General features: G+C 37.7%; 1 protein-coding gene and 1 long non-coding RNA gene across 3 annotated transcripts; both read right to left on the bottom strand.

Annotated features, from left to right (window-relative positions):
- Window positions 1–5,322: 5,322 nt before the first annotated feature.
- LOC122048911 lies at window positions 5,323–6,553 on the bottom strand. 2 transcript variants are annotated; one of them, XR_006130740.1, is made up of 4 exons: window positions 6,152–6,553; window positions 5,868–5,998; window positions 5,702–5,798; window positions 5,323–5,371 (listed from the first exon to the last, which is right to left on the bottom strand). It is a non-coding gene; the product is annotated as an uncharacterized LOC122048911 (long non-coding RNA). The 2 variants fall into 2 exon arrangements; XR_006130739.1 differs by having other exon boundaries at window positions 5,702–5,795.
- A 10,498-nt stretch (window positions 6,554–17,051) lies between these two features.
- LOC122048038 (protein FAR1-RELATED SEQUENCE 5-like) lies at window positions 17,052–20,342 on the bottom strand. Its single transcript, XM_042609647.1, has 5 exons — window positions 19,543–20,342; window positions 18,786–18,912; window positions 18,497–18,601; window positions 17,672–17,800; window positions 17,052–17,273 (listed from the first exon to the last, which is right to left on the bottom strand). Exons 1-5 carry the CDS (start codon window positions 20,340–20,342, stop codon window positions 17,052–17,054), a joined length of 1,383 nt encoding a protein of 460 aa, XP_042465581.1.
- Between the last annotated feature and the right edge of the window lie 509 nt (window positions 20,343–20,851).

The raw sequence follows: 20,851 nt of genomic DNA, 5'->3' as shown, positions 1-20,851 counted from the left end.
AAATCAATTTCAAAATTTCAATTTTAAACTTAAAAATTATTTTCAAAATTTTAACTTAAAAATTAATTTCAAAATTTTAAAACTTAAATTAATTTTAAAACTTAAATTAATTTCAAATTTTAATTTTAAATTAATCTCAAAATTTAATTTTTAAACTTAAATTTTAAACTTAAAATCAATTTCAAAATTTTAATCTTAAAACTTAAATTTCAAAATTTTAATTTTAAGACTTAAATTAATTTTAATTTGAAAAAAAAAAAAAAAAGGTGAAAAACCAGGGGCGGGCGCCCCTGGTATTCTCGTCGGGGGCGCCCGGAAGGGATCCGGGCGCCCGGAGTCCCCTATAAATAAGGGGCAGCAGGCGCCCCCAACCTCTGCCCCACTCATTCTCACTTTTGCCAAGGTTCACTTTGAACCTCAGTGCGAAAGTACTCTAAATCAAAATTTTCTTGCGGTGAAGACGCTGTTGCGATTCAACCGAGGTCGTCAAATCTATATTTTTTTCGATGGCTCCTCGGTAAAACATTCTTCCCCTCTCTAAAATTTTTTTTTGTCTTCTAAATTTTTTTAATATTCTTTATATACAGTAGGAAACGAACAAATACTGGTGCTGGACCCTCCAATGCTAGTACAGACCCTAGGTTTCCCACAGACGAACTTAGGATTAAATTTGAGTCCACCATTTATAAGGCCATTAGGACTACCTGCATAGATAGAGCGTTCTTCCTTAGGTCATGTCCCTCTGCTTTAGAGGTTATAGGCCACTATAATTTAAGGAACCTTGTCGAATGTACCAGTCCAATAAACATAAGTCTATGTGCCGAATTTTGCAATAACCTAGTAAAAGTAGACGATTTCACCTACACCACTAGGGCAGCAGGCACTGATATCGTATTTTCCCCTACGACTATCCGAGAGTTTTTAGAGTTGCGTCCATCTACTTGCTCCTTGTGCTATCCTCCGAGACCGTTCGACGATCCCTACTCACATATTACTCTCGATACGATGTATTCGTATTTTTTTGAGGGAGAGAGAGATCCCACTGTGACACAGTTTAGGTCAGTAGAACTTAGAGTCCAGGACTACGCTCTTTATAGGGTTGTAGTTCTTTGCATTTTACCACTGACGACTCGGGACATCGCTGTAATGCGCCCATTCCATTCATTCTTACTTTATGCCCTGATTCATAGGTTAGAAATTGACATTAGCCTACATATCTTCTCCACCATCATTTACTCAGCCGGATTCGTGACTGACAGTCGAGTCCATATGCCATTTGGTCACATTCTGACAGCCTATATGTCCTCGTTGCACATTGATGTCACTAGAGCAGACGTTGCCCATATGACCGAGTTCGATGTTATATCCTCTCGGAACTTTTCCCTAGCCGGCATCCAGGTAGATAGAGATGACGGGACTACGACTTGGCGGAGGGGGGCACAGCACCAGCCCTATCCAGACGCACAGATGGACGAGTTCATGCTCGCACTATTTCCGGAGGAAGCCGCACCGGCTCCACCACCACCCCCAGCTCGAGCACCACGACACGCTCCCCGCACCCTAGCCGACCGTATGACCGGACTAGAGAGAGCCATGGCGAGTCTCCAGCAGGAGAACTCCGATTTTCATCGGGACATACGGCGAGAGGTTGCCGAGTTACGAGCTGCCGGGGACACTCGCCACACTGAGCTGATGGCACTTCTTCGATCCTTGGGATCTGGACCACCCCCTTCATCATCTCAGTAGCTTTAGTGATGACCTACTTCTGTAGCTACAATATTTTGGATTTATCTAGTGGCATTTCAAACTTACATTGAATATGTTCTATCTTAATAGACTAGGATCTTTCAAAAATACTTTCAAAAATGATTTTATCAACTTATAGGCTAAACGTGATTGTTTTCAAACTTTCCATTTTTAGACTTTCAAAAACAGTTTTGGCCTTAGACTAGTTTTGAATCCTTAGAAAGCATGTACCCATAGGTTTAGTTCTTGAGCATCTCACCAACATCTTAGGTTTACCTTGCTTGTGTTTGATAAACATAGAAAGGGGTGAGATGCATAGGCCAACTGTCTAGACTTAAGATGCTTATTTCAGTGCATCAGCATAAGTCTGGACGTTAAATACAATTCAGATATTAATCAGATTAAAGTTCATCAGTCAAGTCAAACACTGACTGATCATAATTAACTTAATCTGACTAACCAAGTGAAAGCTACTATCTTCTGATAGTTAGTTAGTACCAAATTGGTTAGACAGCTGGTAAGAGTTAAGTATCAAATTCAGGGGGAGAAATAAAACTACTTTAGTTTTCCAAATTGAATTTTAAACTTAATTTTGAAAATCAAAATTTAAAAACAACTTGTTTAAAATTGTGAAATTTTTTTCACAAATTTTTTATCCTTTTTACCTAGTCTTTGAAAACTGAACTTTTCAAGTATTTTAAACCATGGTTTTGAATCTAGTACGTTTAAACTTTGAATATTTGATTTTGGAAAACAAATTTTATCAAAACATTCTAAAAAGTAAAGATTTAAATTTAATTTAACTTTACTTTGAAAATGTTCCTGCATCTAGGTCTTAAAATTTGATTTTACTTAATTTTGACAATTTGATTTGAAGGTTAAATTTTACAAAAATTATTTTACAAACTAAGCTTCTCAAAATCATTTTCCTTGATTTTGAAAATTAAATCTTTTACAAACTTAGTGTTGAAAAATAAATTTCAATTAGTTTTGAAAAGTAGATTTTTCAAACTTAGTTTTGAAATTTTGGTTTTGAAAACTTATGTTTGAAACTTGTTTTGAAAATTTAAAATTTAGACCTTATACACTTATGTTTGAAAATTAAACTTAAAAGTTTTCAAATCTTTATACTCCCCCCAGTCAACTTGATCTTTTCTTGGATTTAAAAATTGTACTTTTTGTCCTTGAATCATGAACCAAACTCAGTTATTTTTCAAGATTAAGTGTTATTGTTTTAAGTAACTCTACACTATGATTGTTTACCCTTGTTTTTTTTTATGAATGTCAAAGGGGGAGAAGGGTTAGGTGGTTAAGTTAGCTAAACCAATTTGAAAACACAAACTAACTTTAAAACCACACAAATGCATGTTGTTTCGTACATATGCTTTCACTAACTTAACCAGGTTGTCATTCCATCAAAAAGGGGGAGATTGTTGGTGCGGGTAGCACTAATGGTCTAACCCAGGTTTTGATGAATGACAAATAGGTTAAGTTAGTTGTGTTGTTGTCTGACACTTTGATCGAGTGTGCAGGAGAAGTCCAGACAGGTCGACGGGCTGACCGGATGTCTGGCACGAAGTCCAGCTAGGTCGACGGGCTGACCGGATAGCTGGCGAGAAGTCCAAGCGGGTCGACGGGCTGACCGGACGCTTGGCGAGAAGTCCAGCTAGGTCGACGGGCTGACCGGATAGCTGGCGAGAAGTCCAAGCGGGTCGACGGGCTGACCGGACGCTTGGCGAGAAGTCCAGACGGGTCGAAGGGCTGACCGGACGTCTGGCAGGTAAGTAAGGTAAGTCACTGGAGGGGAGTGACTGCGAGGACGCGTTCCCGGGAAGGGAACATTAGGCGTCGATCCGGCTTAGATCCATTTCGGATATCTAAGTCGAGATCGTGACTAGATTCCGGTCTCGGAAAGACGGAATCTAAGTCATACTCTTGATGCTAATTTTTATTACTTAGCGTATCTGTAAAAATGTGCTAACAAACTGTGCTGCAGGATTTATTTGCCTCGGACTAACACTGTTTTGCAGGTAGGGAACAGTGAGGGTCCGGGCGCCCGGAGGCAAATTTTATCCCCAGGACGACGTTGACACTTGGAGCATGCTGGTTGGGAGTGTTACGTCACATTCCAGGCGCCCGGAAGGGATCCAGGCGCCCGGAGCAGCATATAAAAGAAGCCCCAGGCAGGAGCTTCAATATATCAGTCTTCTGAGAACTCTGAGTCCAATCACTCTGCTGCTCTGCGCTCCAACGACGTTCACAAAGCTCCGACGACTCACTCCGGCTCTCTTTTTAATTCATTGTTTGTCGGTTAGCTTTGTTTTCTTTCTTTTCATTAGCAATATTTGTACGTAAATTGTAATTATCCGAATTGCTAGTGAATTGCCCAGCGAAAGTACTCAAGGAGTACGGGCCTTCGAGTAGGAGTCGTCACAGGCTCCGAACGAAGTAAAAATCAACAGTGTTCATCTCTTTACTTCTTTACTTTTCCGCTGCGTCTTAACTCGAGATTTTCGAATCGATATTCACCCCCCCCCCTCTATCGAATCTAACGGTCTTACAATAAGCAGCAATAGGCATAAAGTACAGTCTATAGCAAGAATAATAAGAAAATGCATAACTGAAATAAACTGTACTCACCTGCGAGGCTTGTGCAACTGACTGTGAACATACATAGATAAAAATAGTCAGAGCAAAAGCATATAACCTGTATGCATGTCAATCATATGCAATCACCAAAATGCATCAATCACAAATAATGCAATCTGTGCATATGATGCAAATGACATGGTCACCCCTACTGCCATGCTCAGCCGTCTCACACGCGATGGCGAGATCGAGTGGGTAGGGCTATGACAACCGTGCACTCTGCCGTCACTACCCCTGATGAGTGACCGAGTGGACGGGATGCTGTCGGAGTACACCTATCCTCCTTCCTCAAACATAGTGAGGGAGCACAATGCTCTCATCTCCCGGTACACAATGACGGGGAGGGATCCCGGCTGCAACCCCACTGTATCTTGCTACCCATGAGCACCCCGGCGGTGCACCACCGAGCAACCTGCCATACACACCCTGAGTGCTGTGCCACTACCCATGCAGTGGTCACGCTGTGTGCAGGCCCTCATGTAGCCAGCCGACGAGCTCAACAATAATGGAGTCGTCAATCGCCCAGCATGCAATCATGCAATATGGTGCGTGCAGCTACAGTATGTCATACTTGAACATATCCTCCTCCATATGCGTAGGTGCCAAAAAAAAGGTAAACGCATATATAACAGAAATGTAAGCAACATAAATCCAACAACATATAACAAGTACCTACAGCAACTAATCCAGTGGAGATAAGCATCATAAATATCCATCTCTATGAACATATATACACAGGGCAAAAGATAAAAGCATCCAGTTATAAAGTAAAGCAACTAACAGAAGAAGCATGTGATAGGTATCAACTAAGCTAAGACCAGGGAAGAAATAAATCTACCATCTACCACTAGTAATTATATATAAACTATACATATCATAAGACAGTATCAAAAGATAAGTCAAAGGGCACCCGCCTCAAATAGAAGGTACAGTCAATCCAAATCCGAAATCGAGATGCCCGTCTCGAATTAGAGTCCTGTGTAAACAAATACATTTACTTTTATTTAGCTAGAATACAAACAAATAGCTAAATAAATCCTAAATAGAAATTTAGGGATAAACCCTAAACCATATCCCTCAACCTTTCTAACGGTTAATTAGAGATAGTTTCCTAATCCATAATCAACTATTAGATTAGCAAATCAAACCTAAATCCATATAACCTAATTAATCTACACAACCTAATGATAAATAAATTATCAATATGAATCAAGATCATACCTAATCATCTAACACATGAAACAATTACCCTAATTCAAATCATAAACCTAAATTAACTAACCTACAGCAAGATCAAAAACCATACCTCAAGCTCATCCCTCCCTTTTGTTGATCCACACAAGATACTGTTACTGGATCAAAGAACACCACAGCACTCAACCTTGCTGCTAAAATCCTTCCTACTGATCGGATGAAGATAACATCTCAAGCGATCAAGAAATCAACACCATAGAAATGGAACAGAACCTCACCTTGTTGTTATCAATCGGATCAAGCAGGAATCCAGCAGGAAGACTACTGATCAAGCACAACCATAGCTCAAGAAACACCTCTTCAACCGAATCCCTACAGACAGACTCATTGATCCCCTCCAATCCGTGACCTAATTCATCCGCAAAGAAGAATGAGGATCAAGATCTGATAGGGTAAACATCTAGCATCAATGATCCGAAGGGGCAAAGCACCGGCAATGGATCTAGGGCATGAATTGCAACAAGAACGCAACCACAGCGAGGAAGAAGGTTCGATTGCTTACCCTTGAAGCCCTAATTGTCCCCTCACGCCGGCAATCGAGTCCCAATCCAGTGCCATCAGTGATGAAAGGGTCAGTAGAAACGAGAAGAAAGATCGGGGAAGGGTTGAGCAGAGGAAATCAAGATGATTCGTGCCTCCTTGATTGATCTCCGGCAAGCTCCGAAGATAGATCTACACCGGCGATCGTCGGTGTCGGCTCGTCCACACTCGGCGTCGGTTCGTCCCCGTGAGAGAAACAGAGAGATTAGAGCGAGAAGAAGAAGGCTTCGACTAGATCTGAGCTAAAGGATCGATGCCGGCAGAATGAAGATCGCCGGAGCTGAAGCCTTGCTCCCGTCGGCGTCGATCGTCTGCGAGACAAAGAACAGAGAAAGAGGGGATCGGGGAGGAAGAGGGGAAGGAGTTCGGGTGATCGGCGATTTGGAGGAGGAAATAAGGGAAAAAGGATTTATATAATAAAAACATTTTCTCACTTAAACGGGTATCCCAAACAGGCTTAATCCGAACCCGGTAATTTGTCCCCTCAAAAGACGTCATACAAGCTCCGAAAAATTCCTAGAAAATTTCTAAAAATTTCGGAAAAATTCTATAAGGCTATTTTCCAAATAACCCTATTAATTAAATTTTCTGAGATCTCACAAAGACAATTAGCAGTATGATATTCTACATCATAAAGATGAAGTGAAGCATGATGATTTATAGGGGATTAAGTGGAAGGGAGAGAGCGGAGAGTGAGTACAAGCCTAAATAGAGAGAAAGAGGACAACAGAACATGGACCGTTGAAGTAATTTGAAGGGAGCGTAAGCATAAACGGAGAGAAAAATGACAAGAGAATATGGGCGGTTGACGCAATTTGAAGGATTTATGGCCACTGTTGAAGTAATTTGAGAAAGATTTATTTTTCCAGAGAAAAAAAATCATAAGATAACTTATTATTATAACACATAGGTGGATGCAAAATTTACACTTTAAAATATTTCATTAAATATTTTATTTGCATACTCATAAATATAAAATATATGATAAAAATATATTATAAATATAATATCAAATAATTTATTATGATAATTTTAATTTTTATTAAATAAAGTAAAGAAATTAACATATAATATAGTAATATAAATAATAGAAACAACCATTAATAGCATAAGAAAATATTACATGCTATTTCAAAAAAAGATCATTTTCAAGATTGCATTGATAAAATATTCTTAGAATGTTGCAATACACTAGTAAAAACTCTAGAAAAATCATGGAGGAAAGATATTTTGATAACCGAGAAACAAATATCCACACACGACTCCTAATATCGCAAAGCTTGTAAATAAATTTCACAAAGTTTGTCGACTAGGATCTATGAAATATAAATACTATTTATCAAATTTACTTGTAAAGAAGCATGAGTAAATTTGAGCGAAATTGAAGATAGAAAATAACAAATATATATAAAAATACTGACTAATTTTGATATTAACAATATAAAATAAAATCATATTAAAAATTTGGTATACTGACGTTTGGTATATCGAAGTTCTTTATGCCAAAATTTTCGTATACCACTGATTTGGTGTATCAAGTGTTGGTTACTAAAATTCGGTATACTAAAAAAGTTCGGTATTCCGAACATCAGTATAGGTATATTGAGTGGTGGTGGAGGTGGACTACCAGTGTCGTTGTGGCAAAGAACCTAATTTGAGGATGAACAACAAACCTGTAGTAGTATACTTGGCGGAGGCACTGACATTATGCCTAACAGGGACAGAGGTGCTGGAAGCACCCTTGCGACAACATAGACTAGTGCCAGTAGCACCACTGCAGCAACAACAACAAAGACAATTAACAGGATGGTGTTCGACATCATGAAGACGAAGTGAAGGAAGCAAGATGATTTATAGAGGATTAAGTAGAAGGGAGAGAGTGAAGAGTAAGTGAGTGCATGCCGAAACGGAGAGAAAGAGGGCAAGAGAACATGAGCTATTGAAATAATTTGAAGGATTCAAGTCTATTGTTGAATAATTTGAGAAGGAACTATTTTTAAATTAACGCAAAAGCTGAAGACTAGTAACAAAAAAAAAATACCATAAGGTAATTTATTAATTATAGCACATTGGTAGGTGCAAAATTTACACTTTGATAATATCCAAAACGTATAAATATTTCATTAAATATTTTAATTGCATACTCTCATAAATATATAATATTTGACTTTGAATTCCATAACTATAAATAAAGTAAAGAATTAGCATGTAAAAATAATGAGGTTGCCTCCTTAAGAATTCTTAGATAAGAACTAACATCACACTATGATAAATAGTTAAGAAGTTTTTTTACTTTGCCAAATACAAATTTTAAACTAAACTAGTTTAGATAGTTGAGCAGGGAATCAAATACAAATGAAATTTCAAAGATGAACTCTAACCAGAATTACATAGGATTTTTAATGAATTCTAACCAGCTATGTAAATCGTCGCTCAAATAGTAACTTAGGATTAAAAATAATAGTACCTTTGTTACTCCGATTCCAATTGAGAGCATGAAAACATTAAAAGTCAATGTTATTCTCATCTGTAGTGTGGTTGATATGATGCAAGATGAAGGAAGCAAGTGCACCGTAATGTTTAGCATCTTTTCCTTGACGGTATTGCTGCGGATACTAAAAGTACGCATAAGATAATAACCACTTATTATCGCAATGCCTAATACGAAGTCACGCTCAACTGTGAAAAAATATCCTCTATCGATTGCGATATCACTAATGTCAGACGCAGAATATGGCGACAAGAAAGATCTTAACGTAATTGAACTGCTGGGCATCGTCTCGGTGGGGGCAAACGTAGCCTTACGTAGCCTTCTTGCTCCCCATCGGACGTTGTAGCTTTTGCGAGGGCAAGGACCGCAGCAGGTGGGACTGTAATTTCCTCTACTGCTATGGAGATCTCGGTGGTAGCAGTATGCGACGAGAGGGAGCATGACTGCGACGACTGTGGCGAGGGGGAGCTTGGGGAGGAAGACTGCAGCGAGGGGGAGCTTAGGGAGGGCAACTGCAGCGAGGGGGGGCTTAATTTGGGAGGGCGACTGCGGTGAGGGGGAGCTTGGGGAGGGCGACTGCGATAACTGCAGCGAGGGGGAGCTTGGGGAGGATGACTACGGAGATGGGAGAGCGGTGGCCATTGCTTCGGAATATTACTCATGTGGGTGGAGTGGTTTGGAGTGGTGAAGCGGATTAAATTCATCTTTGAAATAAAAAATGGCAGTGGACAGAATCTAGTCGATCCTTTTGTTTTTTGTCCCGTTTTAAGGCGAGAGGACTGCGAGAGGAAGTTCTGTTCTCTGGAATAGAACCTGCAACCCTGTTTTAATCTTTAGCGTCTTCTCCAGTAATAGCTCACGGCGGTGGTGGCTACAGTAGGGCATGCGACAGAGGAGACAATTTTTAGTCATAATTAAATTAAAAAATAAATCCATTTCAATAAGAAAGAACAAATTAAAATGGAAGCAAGATAAGGGGAGTGATGGAAAGGGGAAGGATAAGAGAAAAGATGGAAAGAAATAATAGAGAAAATAGGTGGGAAAATTTCTAGCCAAGAGAATTTTATATTAATAAATGAGGAACATAGAGCTGCAATTTGATGCATGTTTCCGGATATTGCTTCTGAATCATGTGGGAACTTTTGAGAACTCTACTTACGCGGAAGGATAGTTCTTGCAGCTGCAAAGCTAGTAAATTAATTTCACAAAGCTTGTCGACTAGGATGCTATGAAATATAAACAGTATTTATTGAATTACTTGTAAAGAATCACGAACAAATTGGAGTGGACAGAAGACAAAAAAATACCAAATATATATAAAAATATCGACTAATTTTGATATAAACGATATGAAATAAAATCATATAAAAAATTTAATATACTAAAGTTTGATATACTGAAGTTCAGTATACTGAAGTTTTTTATACCAAAACTTCGGTATACCGAAGTTATTTATATCAAAACTTCGGTATACCAAAGTTTTTTATTACAAAACTTTGGTATACCAAAGACTTGGTGTACCAAGTGTTGATATACTAAAGTTCGATAAACCAAAGTTTTTTTATACTGAAGCTTAGATATATCGAAGTTTTGGTATACCAAATATTGATATATCAAAGTTCGGTATACCAAACTTCTGGTGGTGGTGGTGGACTACCGGTGAAGTTGCGACAAAGAACCTGCTCTCGGGATGAACAACAAATTTGCGGTAGGATACTTGACGAAGGCGCTGACGTTATGCATGATGGAGGCGGAGGTGCCAAAAACACCCTTGTGGCACAACGACGGGTGCCAAAACCACCATTACGGCAACAACAACAACAAAGACAATTTGCAGTATGATATTTTACATCATAAAGATGAAGTGAAGCATGATGATTTATAGGGGATTAAGTGGAAGGGAGAGAGCGGAGAGTGAGTACAAGCCTAAATAGAGAGAAAGAGGACAACAGAACGTGGACCGTTGAAGTAATTTGAAGGGAGCGTAAGCATAAACGGAGAGAAAAATGACAAGAGAATATGGGCGGTTGACGCAATTTGAAGGATTTATGGCCACTGTTGAAGTAATTTGAGAAAGATCTATTTATAAATGAATGCAAATATGTAAATAGTAACCAGAGAAAAAAAACCATAAGATAACTTATTATTATAACACATAGGTGGATGCAAAATTTACACTTTAAAATATTTCATTAAATATTTTATTTGCATACTCATAAATATAAAATATATGATAAAAATATATTATAAATATAATATCAAATAATTTATTATGATAATTTTAATTTTTATTAAATAAAGTAAAGAAATTAACATATAATATAGTAATATAAATAATAGAAACAACCATTAATAGCATAAGAAAATATTACATGCTATTTCAAAAAAAGATCATTTTCAAGATTGCATTGATAAAATATTCTTAGAATGTTGCAATACACTAGTAAAAACTCTAGAAAAATCATGGAGGAAAGATATTTTGATAACCGAGAAACAAATATCCACACACGACTCCTAATATCGCAAAGCTTGTAAATAAATTTCACAAAGTTTGTCGACTAGGATCTATGAAATATAAATACTATTTATCAAATTTACTTGTAAAGAAGCATGAGTAAATTTGAGCGAAATTGAAGATAGAAAATAACAAATATATATAAAAATACAGACTAATTTTGATATTAACAATATAAAATAAAATCATATTAAAAATTTGGTATACTTAAATTTGGTATACTGACGTTTGGTATACCGAAGTTCTTTATACCAAAATTTTCGTATACCACTGATTTGGTGTACCAAGTGTTGGTTACTAAAATTCGGTATACTAAAAAAGTTCGATATTCCGAACATCAGTATAGGTATATTGAGTGGTGGTGGAGGTGGACTACCAGTGTCGTTGTGGCAAAGAACCTAGTTTGAGGATGAACAACAAACCTTTAGTAGTATACTTGGCGGAGGCGCTAACATTATGCCTAACAGGGACAGACTTGCTGGAAGCATCCTTGCGACAACATAGACTAGTGTCAGTAGCACCACTGCGGCAACAACAACAAAGACAATTAACAGGATGGTGTTCGACATCATGAAGACGAAGTGAAGGAAGCAAGATGATTTATAGAGGATTAAGTAGAAGGGAGAGAGTAAAGAGTAAGTGAGTGCATGCCTAAACGGAGAGAAAGAGGGCAAGAGAACATGATCTGTTGAAATAATTTGAAGGATTCAAGTCTATTGTTGAATAATTTGAGAAGGAACTATTTTTAAATTAACGCAAAAGCTGAAGACTAGTAACAAAAAAAAAACCATAAGGTAATTTATTAATTATAGCACATTGGTAGGTGCAAAATTTACACTTTGATAATATCCAAAACGTATAAATATTTCATTAAATATTTTAATTGCATACTCTCATAAATATATTATATTTGACTTTGAATTCCATAACTATAAATAAAGTAAAGAATTAGCATGTAAAAATAATGAGGTTGCCTCTTTAAGAATTCTTAGATAAGAACTAACATCACGCTATGCTAAATAGTTAAGAAGTTTTTTTACTTTGCCAAATACAAATTTTAAACTAAACTAGTTTAGATAGTTGAGCAGGGAATCAAACACAAATGAAATTTCAAAAGATGAACTCTAACCAGAATTACATAGGATTTTTAATGAATTCTAACCAGCTATGTAAATCGTCGCTCAAATAGTAACTTAGGATTAAAAATAATAGTACCTTTGTTACTCCGATTCCAATTGAGAGCATGAAAACATTAAAAGTCAATGTTATTCTCATCTATAGTGTGGTTGATATGATGCAAGATGAAGGAAGCAAGTGCACCGTAATGTTTAGCATCTTTTCCTTGACGGTATTGCTGTGGATACTAAAAGTACGCATAAGATAATAGCCACTTATTATCGCAATGCCTAATATGAAGTCACACTCAACTGTGAAAAAATATCCTCTATCGATTGCGGTATCACTGATGTTAGAGGCAGAATATGGCGACAAGAAAGATCTTAACGTAATTGAACTGCTGGGCACCGTCTCGGTGGGGGAAAACGTAGCCTTACGTAGCCTTCTTGCTCCCCATCGGACGTTGTAGCTTTTGCGAGGGCAAGGACCGCAGCAGGTGGGACTGTAATTTCCTCTACAGCTATGGAGATCTCGGTGGTAGGAGTATGCGACGAGAGGGAGCATGGCTGCGACGACTGTGACGAGGGGGAGCTTGGGGAGGGAGACTGCAGCGAGGGGGAGCTTAGGGAGGGCAACTGCAGCGAGGGGGGGCTTAATTTGGTAGGGCGACTGCGGTGAGGGGGAGCTTGGGGAGGGCGACTGCGATAACTGCAGCGAGGGGGAGCTTGGGGAGGATGTCTACGGAGATGGGAGAGCGGTGGCCATTGCTTCGGAATATTACTCATGTGGGTGGAGTGGTTTGGAGTGGTGAAGCGGATTAAATTCATCTTTGAAATAAAAAATGGCAGTGGACAGAATCCAGTCGATCCTTTTGTTTTTTGTCCCATTTTAAGGCGAGAGGACTGCGAGAGGAAGTTATGTTCTCTGGAATACAACCTGCAACCCTGTTTTAATCTTTAGCGTCTTCTCCAGTAGTAGCTCACGGCGGTGGTGGCGATAGTAGGGCATGCGACAGAGGAGACAATTTTTAGTCATAATTAAATTAAAAATCAATCCATTTCAGTAAGAAAGATCAAATTAAAATTGAAGCAAGATAAGGGGAGTGATGGAAAGGGGAAGGATAAGAGAAAAGATGGAAAGAAATAATAGAGAAAATAGGTGGGAAAATTTCTTGCCAAGAGAAATTTTATATTAATAAATGAGGAACATAGAGCTGCAATTTGATGCATTTTTCCGGGTATTGCTTCTGAATCATGTGGGAACTTTTGAGAACTCTACTTACGCGGGAGGAGAGTTCTTGCAGCTGCAAAGCTAGTAAATTAATTTCACAAAGCTTGTCGACTAGGATGCTATGAAATATAAACAGTATTTATTGAATTACTTGTAAAGAAGCACGAATAAATTGGAGTGGACAGAAGACGAAAAAAATACCAAATATATATAAAAATATCGACTAATTTTGATATAAACGATATGAAATAAAATCATATCAAAAATTTAATATTCTAAAGTTTGATATAATGAAGTTCAGTTTACTGAAGTTTTTTATACCAAAACTTCGGTATACCGAAGTTATTTATATCAAAACTTCGGTATACCAAAGTTTTTTATTACAAAACTTTGGTATACCAAAGACTTGGTGTACCAAGTGTTGATATACTAAAGTTCGGTAAACCTAAGTTTTTTTATACTGAAACTTAGATATATCGAAGTTTTGGTATACTAAATATTGGTATACCAAAGTTCGGTATACCAAACTTTTGGTGGTGGACTACCGGTGTAGTTGCGACAAAGAACCTGCTCTCGGGATGAATAACAAATTTGCGGTAGGATACTTGACGAAAGCGCTGACGTTATACATGATGGAGGCGGAGGTGCCAAAAACACCCTTGTGGCAACAACGACGGGTGCCAAAAGCATCATTACGGCAACAACAACTAAAAAGACAATTAGCAGTATGATATTCTACATCATAAAGATGAAGTGAAGCATGATGATTTATAGGGGATTAAGTGGAAGGGAGAGAGCGGAGAGTGAGTACACAGCTCAAATCTCTTGTCCCGAAACTCCCCCTGTCCCTCTGTCCCACGCAGAAAATGACAACCGACTCGTGAAAAACACGTGACGAAGGAGGAAACCAAAAGAGCTCATCGCCTGTTGCCTGCTCACTGCGAGATACGAGTTAGACAGCCTTCTCTCGTTGCCCTAGCCCTCTCTTTTGTCCCGACAACCAGACGAACATCCGGCGTCTCCTTCCCACCTTCGACGTGACTCCTTCCCACCTTCGACGGGACATCCTGCTTCGTCTCCGCCGTCCCTCGACGGACATCCTGCTTCGTCTCCAGCTTCGTCGACGACGCAGCCCGCCGGAGCTCTTTGTCGACGAAGTAGGCGTGCACGAACTGCAGGCTTCTGTCCCTGCTTCGTCTCCGCCGTCCCTCGACGAACATCCTGCTTCGTCTCCGCTTTTCAGGTATAGGGTTCTATGAAAAATGTCTTTTTTTTTCTAAATTTTTCTAAAAGCTCAAATCTTTATCACCGTGCACAAATCAAATGATCACCGTGCACAAATGCAAAATTTTGCTAAAGTTTCAGCTTTTAGAAAAATTTGATGAAATGATAAAAGTTTCAACTTTTAGAAAAATTTATCATTTGATCAAATGATCTAGCAAAATTTTTAGCTTCTGTTATAGAAAAATTTTTAGCTTCTGTTCTAGCAAAATTTGATCAAATGATAAATTTTTAGCTTCTGTTCTAGCCAAATTTGATCAAATGATAAAGTTTCAGCTTTTAGAAAAATTTAGAAAAATATATACATTTCTAGAACAGAAGCTGAAACTTTTTCTAAAAGCTGAAACTTTTTCTAAATGATAAAGTAGGCGTGCACGAACAGCCTTGTGCTGTGTGATTGAAAAATTTTTCTTTAGTTTGTTTCTGTATCACCAAATGTCAAGTCTTTGTTCTTCTCTAATGTTCCATTAGTCCTAATATCAATTTGCATTCGTTCAAAACAAAGAAAAATAAATTGTCTTTTGACAGATTAACCTTACATGGAGATATCATAGTGTTATGTTTTTTTTTGTTTATCGTATGATGATCTTTGTGAATTTGTTAGGGTTGCATGCTCCTTTTATTTGCCATATATATTTTTTCCTGGGGTTGTTCTTTATTGGTTGTAGGAATGCTGTTATTTCATCTTGTTTATGTTAGTCCAATTGACAGAAAGAATAAAACTGCAGAGCAACATAAAACTCCTAAATTAAAATGCACTTGTGACAGCAGTATCGACCATATTCAATTTGTGTCATTTCGGAATTTGAAGGGGTTATCTTAATTAGCTATAATTTTGTTGAATTTTATTTTTTAGGTTGCTGTTGAATGGCATCATCAAGTAACAGCAGTATCGACCATACCAAATTTGAAAATGTACAATGCAGGTACTGCGGACTAAGAGCATTGGTGCTAGTATCTAGATCAATCAACAACCCAGGAAGATTATATTATGGATGTAAGCAACATGGATGGTTAAAGTGGGTGAGGTATGATACTAGACTAAATGAAGACACCAGTGATACACATTCAAGGATGTTGCCAAGAGTGGAGCCGAGGGTAGGAAGTCAATACATTGCTTATCCTAGACACAATATGAGAAATTGGAATGTACCGTTTATCATCTGGATATTAGTGATAGTGGACTTATTTCTTTTGGCCGTATATTTGTTTTGTTTGTTAGTTGGTCTGGTCTAGTTTAGTAGTATTGTAATAAAGAAATATAATTATGGATGGTGTTGACAAGTGTTGTTAGTTGGTCTGGTTTAGTTATGTATTCTTCAGTTAGCTTCGTATGTCAACAAATGATGTTATGATATTATCTTTGCTTATCCATGTCTAAGCCATCTTTAGCACACATTGCCGAGATTGCTTCCCATTTTGAAAATTGTTGATATACACGACCATTTTTTTTCTAATGGCTTTTAGTGAACTTACCATGGTTGTTGAAAATTGTCGATAGGGACAAGGAAGATGAGGAATATGGAAGAATGGAAAAAATTCACGAATTGTAAAATTGTTACCATGGTTTTTTTTTTTATGTTACAAGAATAAGAAGCAAAATTGTAAGATGATAGTTGTTGATACAGTCTGACCTGGCTATCTCGTTCTCCAGACTAGGTCTGAGAGGGCTTGGTAGCTCGTTCTCTGGACCGGACGAAGTCGGAGAGGGCTCGGTAGCTCGTTCTCCGGACTAAGTCAGAGAGGGCTTGGTAGCTCGTTCTCTGGACCGGACGAAGTCAGAGAGGGCTCGGTAGCTCGTTCTCTAGACCAGACTGGGAAGCTCTAAACCTACATAGGCATTGGATCGGTCTGTTGACTGATCCAGTGATACTATGGTTAACTGATCGGTCTGGTGACCGATCAGTAACCAATCAGTGGGAAGCTCTAAACCTACATAGGCATTGGATCGGTCTGTTGACCGATCCAGTGATACTATGGTTAACTGATCGGTCTGGTGACTGATCAGTAACCAATCTGTGAACTCACCGAGAATTACTGATCGGTCTGTAGACCGATCAGGAGGCAACGGAGTTCGGGAGAAAGGATAGGGATCGGTCTGTGGACTATAGCCTGATCGGTCCACAGACCGATCAGAGCCTTCCTGGACCGATCAGGCTATGGACTGATCGATCCAAAAAAAAAGCTGTGGATCGGTCTGCTGACCGATCCAAAAAAGATGAAGATAAATCAACATCTTCTCCCAGCCATTTGCTTCCCACCTTGACATTGCCTTTCATATTCATAACAAGCTCGGCAAACTGGGAAGGCACACTCATTACAAGCAACAAATAGATCCCCTGCGGCTGAGAGCCCAACTGTATCACCACAAATCTGACATTCTTGACCATTGAAGTTCTTCACCATCTTTGGATGCATTGATGACAAACACAAGGGGTAAAGAACAAGGCACTGGAAATATGAAAAAGTTTGATCTGGTTGGAATGAGCAATTGTGAGTAGACAGTAATAAGAAATAATGTGTAAGGATTCATCTTTGTGAACATGGTGAAAATAAATAGCCATTTTAGGCCTTTATGCCCAACCTCAAAAAGAAAACATGATCAACCAAAAGGACAAAGAAAATAAAAAAAACACCACAATGTTAGCTGATAAAGTGGCTAGATGTTAGCTGATAATAACACCACAAAAGCAAGATCAAGTATCATGATCTTCAAGTTTCAAATACATACAAAAGCAAGATCGAGTAGCATTTTGCATTCGTCAATTTTCTTAAGCTGATAACTATAGAAAGAGAGTTTCAAATATTTAGATGGGTTCTGAAACACATTGGCATAGCCCTCCTCCGACCTGCGATGCACTTTTTGCGTAAGAATCAATCATCACTCTTTGTTGCGTAAGAATAACCCTCCTTCGACCTGCGATGCACTTTTTGTTGACGTGCATTCCATTGTAGCAACATCCACACAATTGATGTCCCTGGAGAGACAAAAAATAGCCATTAGGCTACAAAATGCAAAATGAAAACCATGATAGGAAAATAAATAATTCTTCTTTGTGGTTGATGTCTTCTTTACTGTTAATAATTAGCATATTTCTACAGGAAAATTAGTTGCAAATGAACCACAATTTACTGCAAAGTGGCATGAAAGACTCGGGTTCTGACATTCTATGCCATGCGATTAAATCTACAAAAGTAGTGAATCAAATTTCTCACTATATCAACTTCTTGCATATAAGACACAAGAAAACAAGGAAAGTTGCAAAGTGACATGAATGACAATTCTGTTGATTCACAACTTAGACATAAGCATTGAATCGTTATGGCGGCTTATCATATTTGTTCATATAGTTGATTCTGGCAAAAAGAACACTAGTCTTTTTGCATACAGAGATCAATGCACATGATGATCCAAAGGGAACAGTCGTCAAGCATACAGAGATCAATGCACATGATGATCCAAAGGGAACAGTTGATGATGAGATATGTAAACCATGATAGGTTGCTATTTATAGAACAGAAAAAGGATCTTTCATATGTGATATAAGCCACCAGGGCAATGGTTTAACAAAAATATCATTGAATCCAAGAAAAAAAATACATTTCTAATTCCAGCCTACTCCTTACCATCGTTCCCAATCATTTTTCTGAAAATAACCAATATTAGAGTGAACCTGAGATAGTTGTGTTGACAAAAGTGGTTGAAATTGAGTTTCAGCCATACTCAAACCTTCAACACTAGGCATGCTGAATATACTTTCATAATGCTCTTCTATAGCCTGGTATACAAAAAAAAATAGAATGATTTAATTCTATATATTTTCTCAAATGAAATGACAACAAATAAACAACACTTTAATAAGAAAGGGGGTGAAACCTTAACATTTGTTGAAGTTTGGTTATTTTTCCTCGTCGCTTTTCTTTTCTTTGAAATCTTATCTAAGCCACTTTTCAATCTCTTACCTGAAACCGCTTTCTTCTTTGTTTTAATTCCTTTGACTCCAAGAGAGTTTCCTTCGCCAATTTCAAACTCTCTTTCATTAGAGTGTTGGACAGTTGGTTCATTAACTTGTAACCTCTCATCCACCATCTGAAACATACTCAACAAACCATCTTTAACAACCTTGTAAGTGTCTTCCCTCTCTGCTGCCTTGGTAACCAGTTGAACATACAATCCACTCAATTTTTATATCGCATACTTTTGCAAGTTTTTGGATCCAAACTACCTTTGTTTGCAACAAGTTCAGTAACTCCAAAGTATCCATCTTTTGCTTTTCGTGTCCACCTTTTCAATATATACTCATTTGGAATTTTCATGATATTTTTCATCGTAAATACTTTCAAAATATGAGAACACAAAATCCCAGCAAAATCATATTTTCTACAGCTACACTCAATCTTTTGACCCCATGAAGAAAGTGTAACTATATGATGGTAACTCTTTTTGTGAGAAGTAACTTTGTATTTTGTATGTGATCCAATATCCTCATAAATTTGTATAATAGAATCATGAGATTTGTACCACTCTTGTTCAAAACACTTATATGCCTCAGGAGTATAAATAGAACATGAATGCTTTAAAATTTCAATTGGATACAATAGACATGGAACACTTGTATTTGATCTAAAATCAGCTTTTAACTCCTCATATCGACGATCATCAAGCAATCTTTGAAAGTGATTGAAAAAGTCTAAAAACTTGTGTTGATAAGTGACGTACCTTTTTAGAATACTATTCATGCTCTCACTTCTTTGGGTTGTAGTCATATCTGTACAAAACATATGTCGTCCATATACTAAAGCCCATTTTTCTTTTATGCAAAACATACGATTCAACCAATCATTGTCTTCAAGTGCATACTTAGTCAACATCATGTTCCAAGCTGAAATAAAATCTTCTTCTTCATCAAAATCATATATACACGAGGCAAAATCTTTAGCAAACTCTTTGAACTCAGAAAAAACTCCACTCAAATGTATTTCCGCATTTTGGTAAATGTGCCAAATACACAAACGATGATGTGTTTCAGGCCATCTGGAAGTCAAAGCCTTTGCCATTACTGCATCTTGATCTGTACGAATAGTTATTGGTTTTTTTTCACACATAGCTTTAGTAAATGTATCAAACAACCACTCGAATGTCAAAGATGTTTCATCATATAATAAAGCTGCACCAAAAATTATGGATTGTTTATGATGATTAACACCCACAAACAACGCAATTGGACGACCTTCATTGTTCTTCCTATAGGTTGTGTCAAAGCAAACAACATCTTCAAAATTGTCAAAATCAGCTTTCATCTTAGCATCACACCAAAAAATATTAGTTATCAAATCATCTTCATCAACTTGAATAGCATAGAAAAAATTAGGATCATCAAACTGTATTTTCTGCAAATATTCCAATACACCTCCTGTATCACCAACTCTGATATTTCTTGTTCTTTTGGATCGCAAGTAGTTGTTGTAATCTTGAGGAATAAAACCTAAATTATCCCTCCCACCTACTTGTTTCACCATAAGATCATGAGATGCTTTTGGGGGATTCCCACATCACTTGCCATCTCAATCTGTATTGCCGCAGAAGATGATATATTCCTATGACTTCTGTAGAGGTGAGTTTTGTTTGGACTTGAAAGATAATGGTTATGCTCTTTAACAAATTGCTCCACACTCAAGTTGCCATTTATTCGACAACTAATCTTCATTTTAGCCTCACAACCAAACCTTGTTTCAGGACGATGAGATTTCACATAAACATCTCGTTTGTCTTTTCCCCTTTTTCCTTGTGCACAACAACAAAAAATCCTGTCAACTAATTTACCCGATTTATCATTGTGGCTTTTACTCCTTCTTATGCCATATCCAACTTGTTTAGCATATTTCAAATAAAATTCATAGGCATCCTCTTCTGTTTTAAATTCCATACCGATTTTTGGCATCAATTCTTCTATGATAGATGTATCAGAACTCATCAATAACATGGTAGAGTCCGTACCCTCATTATCCCGACACTCATCACTTGCATC

Source organism: Zingiber officinale, chromosome 2B (genome assembly GCF_018446385.1).
Source record: "Zingiber officinale cultivar Zhangliang chromosome 2B, Zo_v1.1, whole genome shotgun sequence".
Lineage (NCBI taxonomy): Eukaryota > Viridiplantae > Streptophyta > Magnoliopsida > Zingiberales > Zingiberaceae > Zingiber > Zingiber officinale.
The sequence above is the reverse complement of the archived record's forward strand: the minus strand, read 5'-3'. Positions and strand labels throughout refer to the sequence as shown.

Excerpts from the sequence above, each read along its gene's own strand:
- LOC122048038 (XM_042609647.1), bottom strand. The coding sequence starts at position 20,342 with ATGGTGAAACAAGTAGGTGGGAGGGATAATTTAGGTTTTATTCCTCAA. Across the intron at positions 18,602-18,785 it reads AAAGAAGAAAGCGGTTTCAG|GCTATAGAAGAGCATTATGA; the intron begins GTAAGAGATTGA and ends TTTGTATACCAG. Across the intron at positions 17,801-18,496 it reads TGTCAACACAACTATCTCAG|GGACATCAATTGTGTGGATG; the intron begins GTTCACTCTAAT and ends TTGTCTCTCCAG.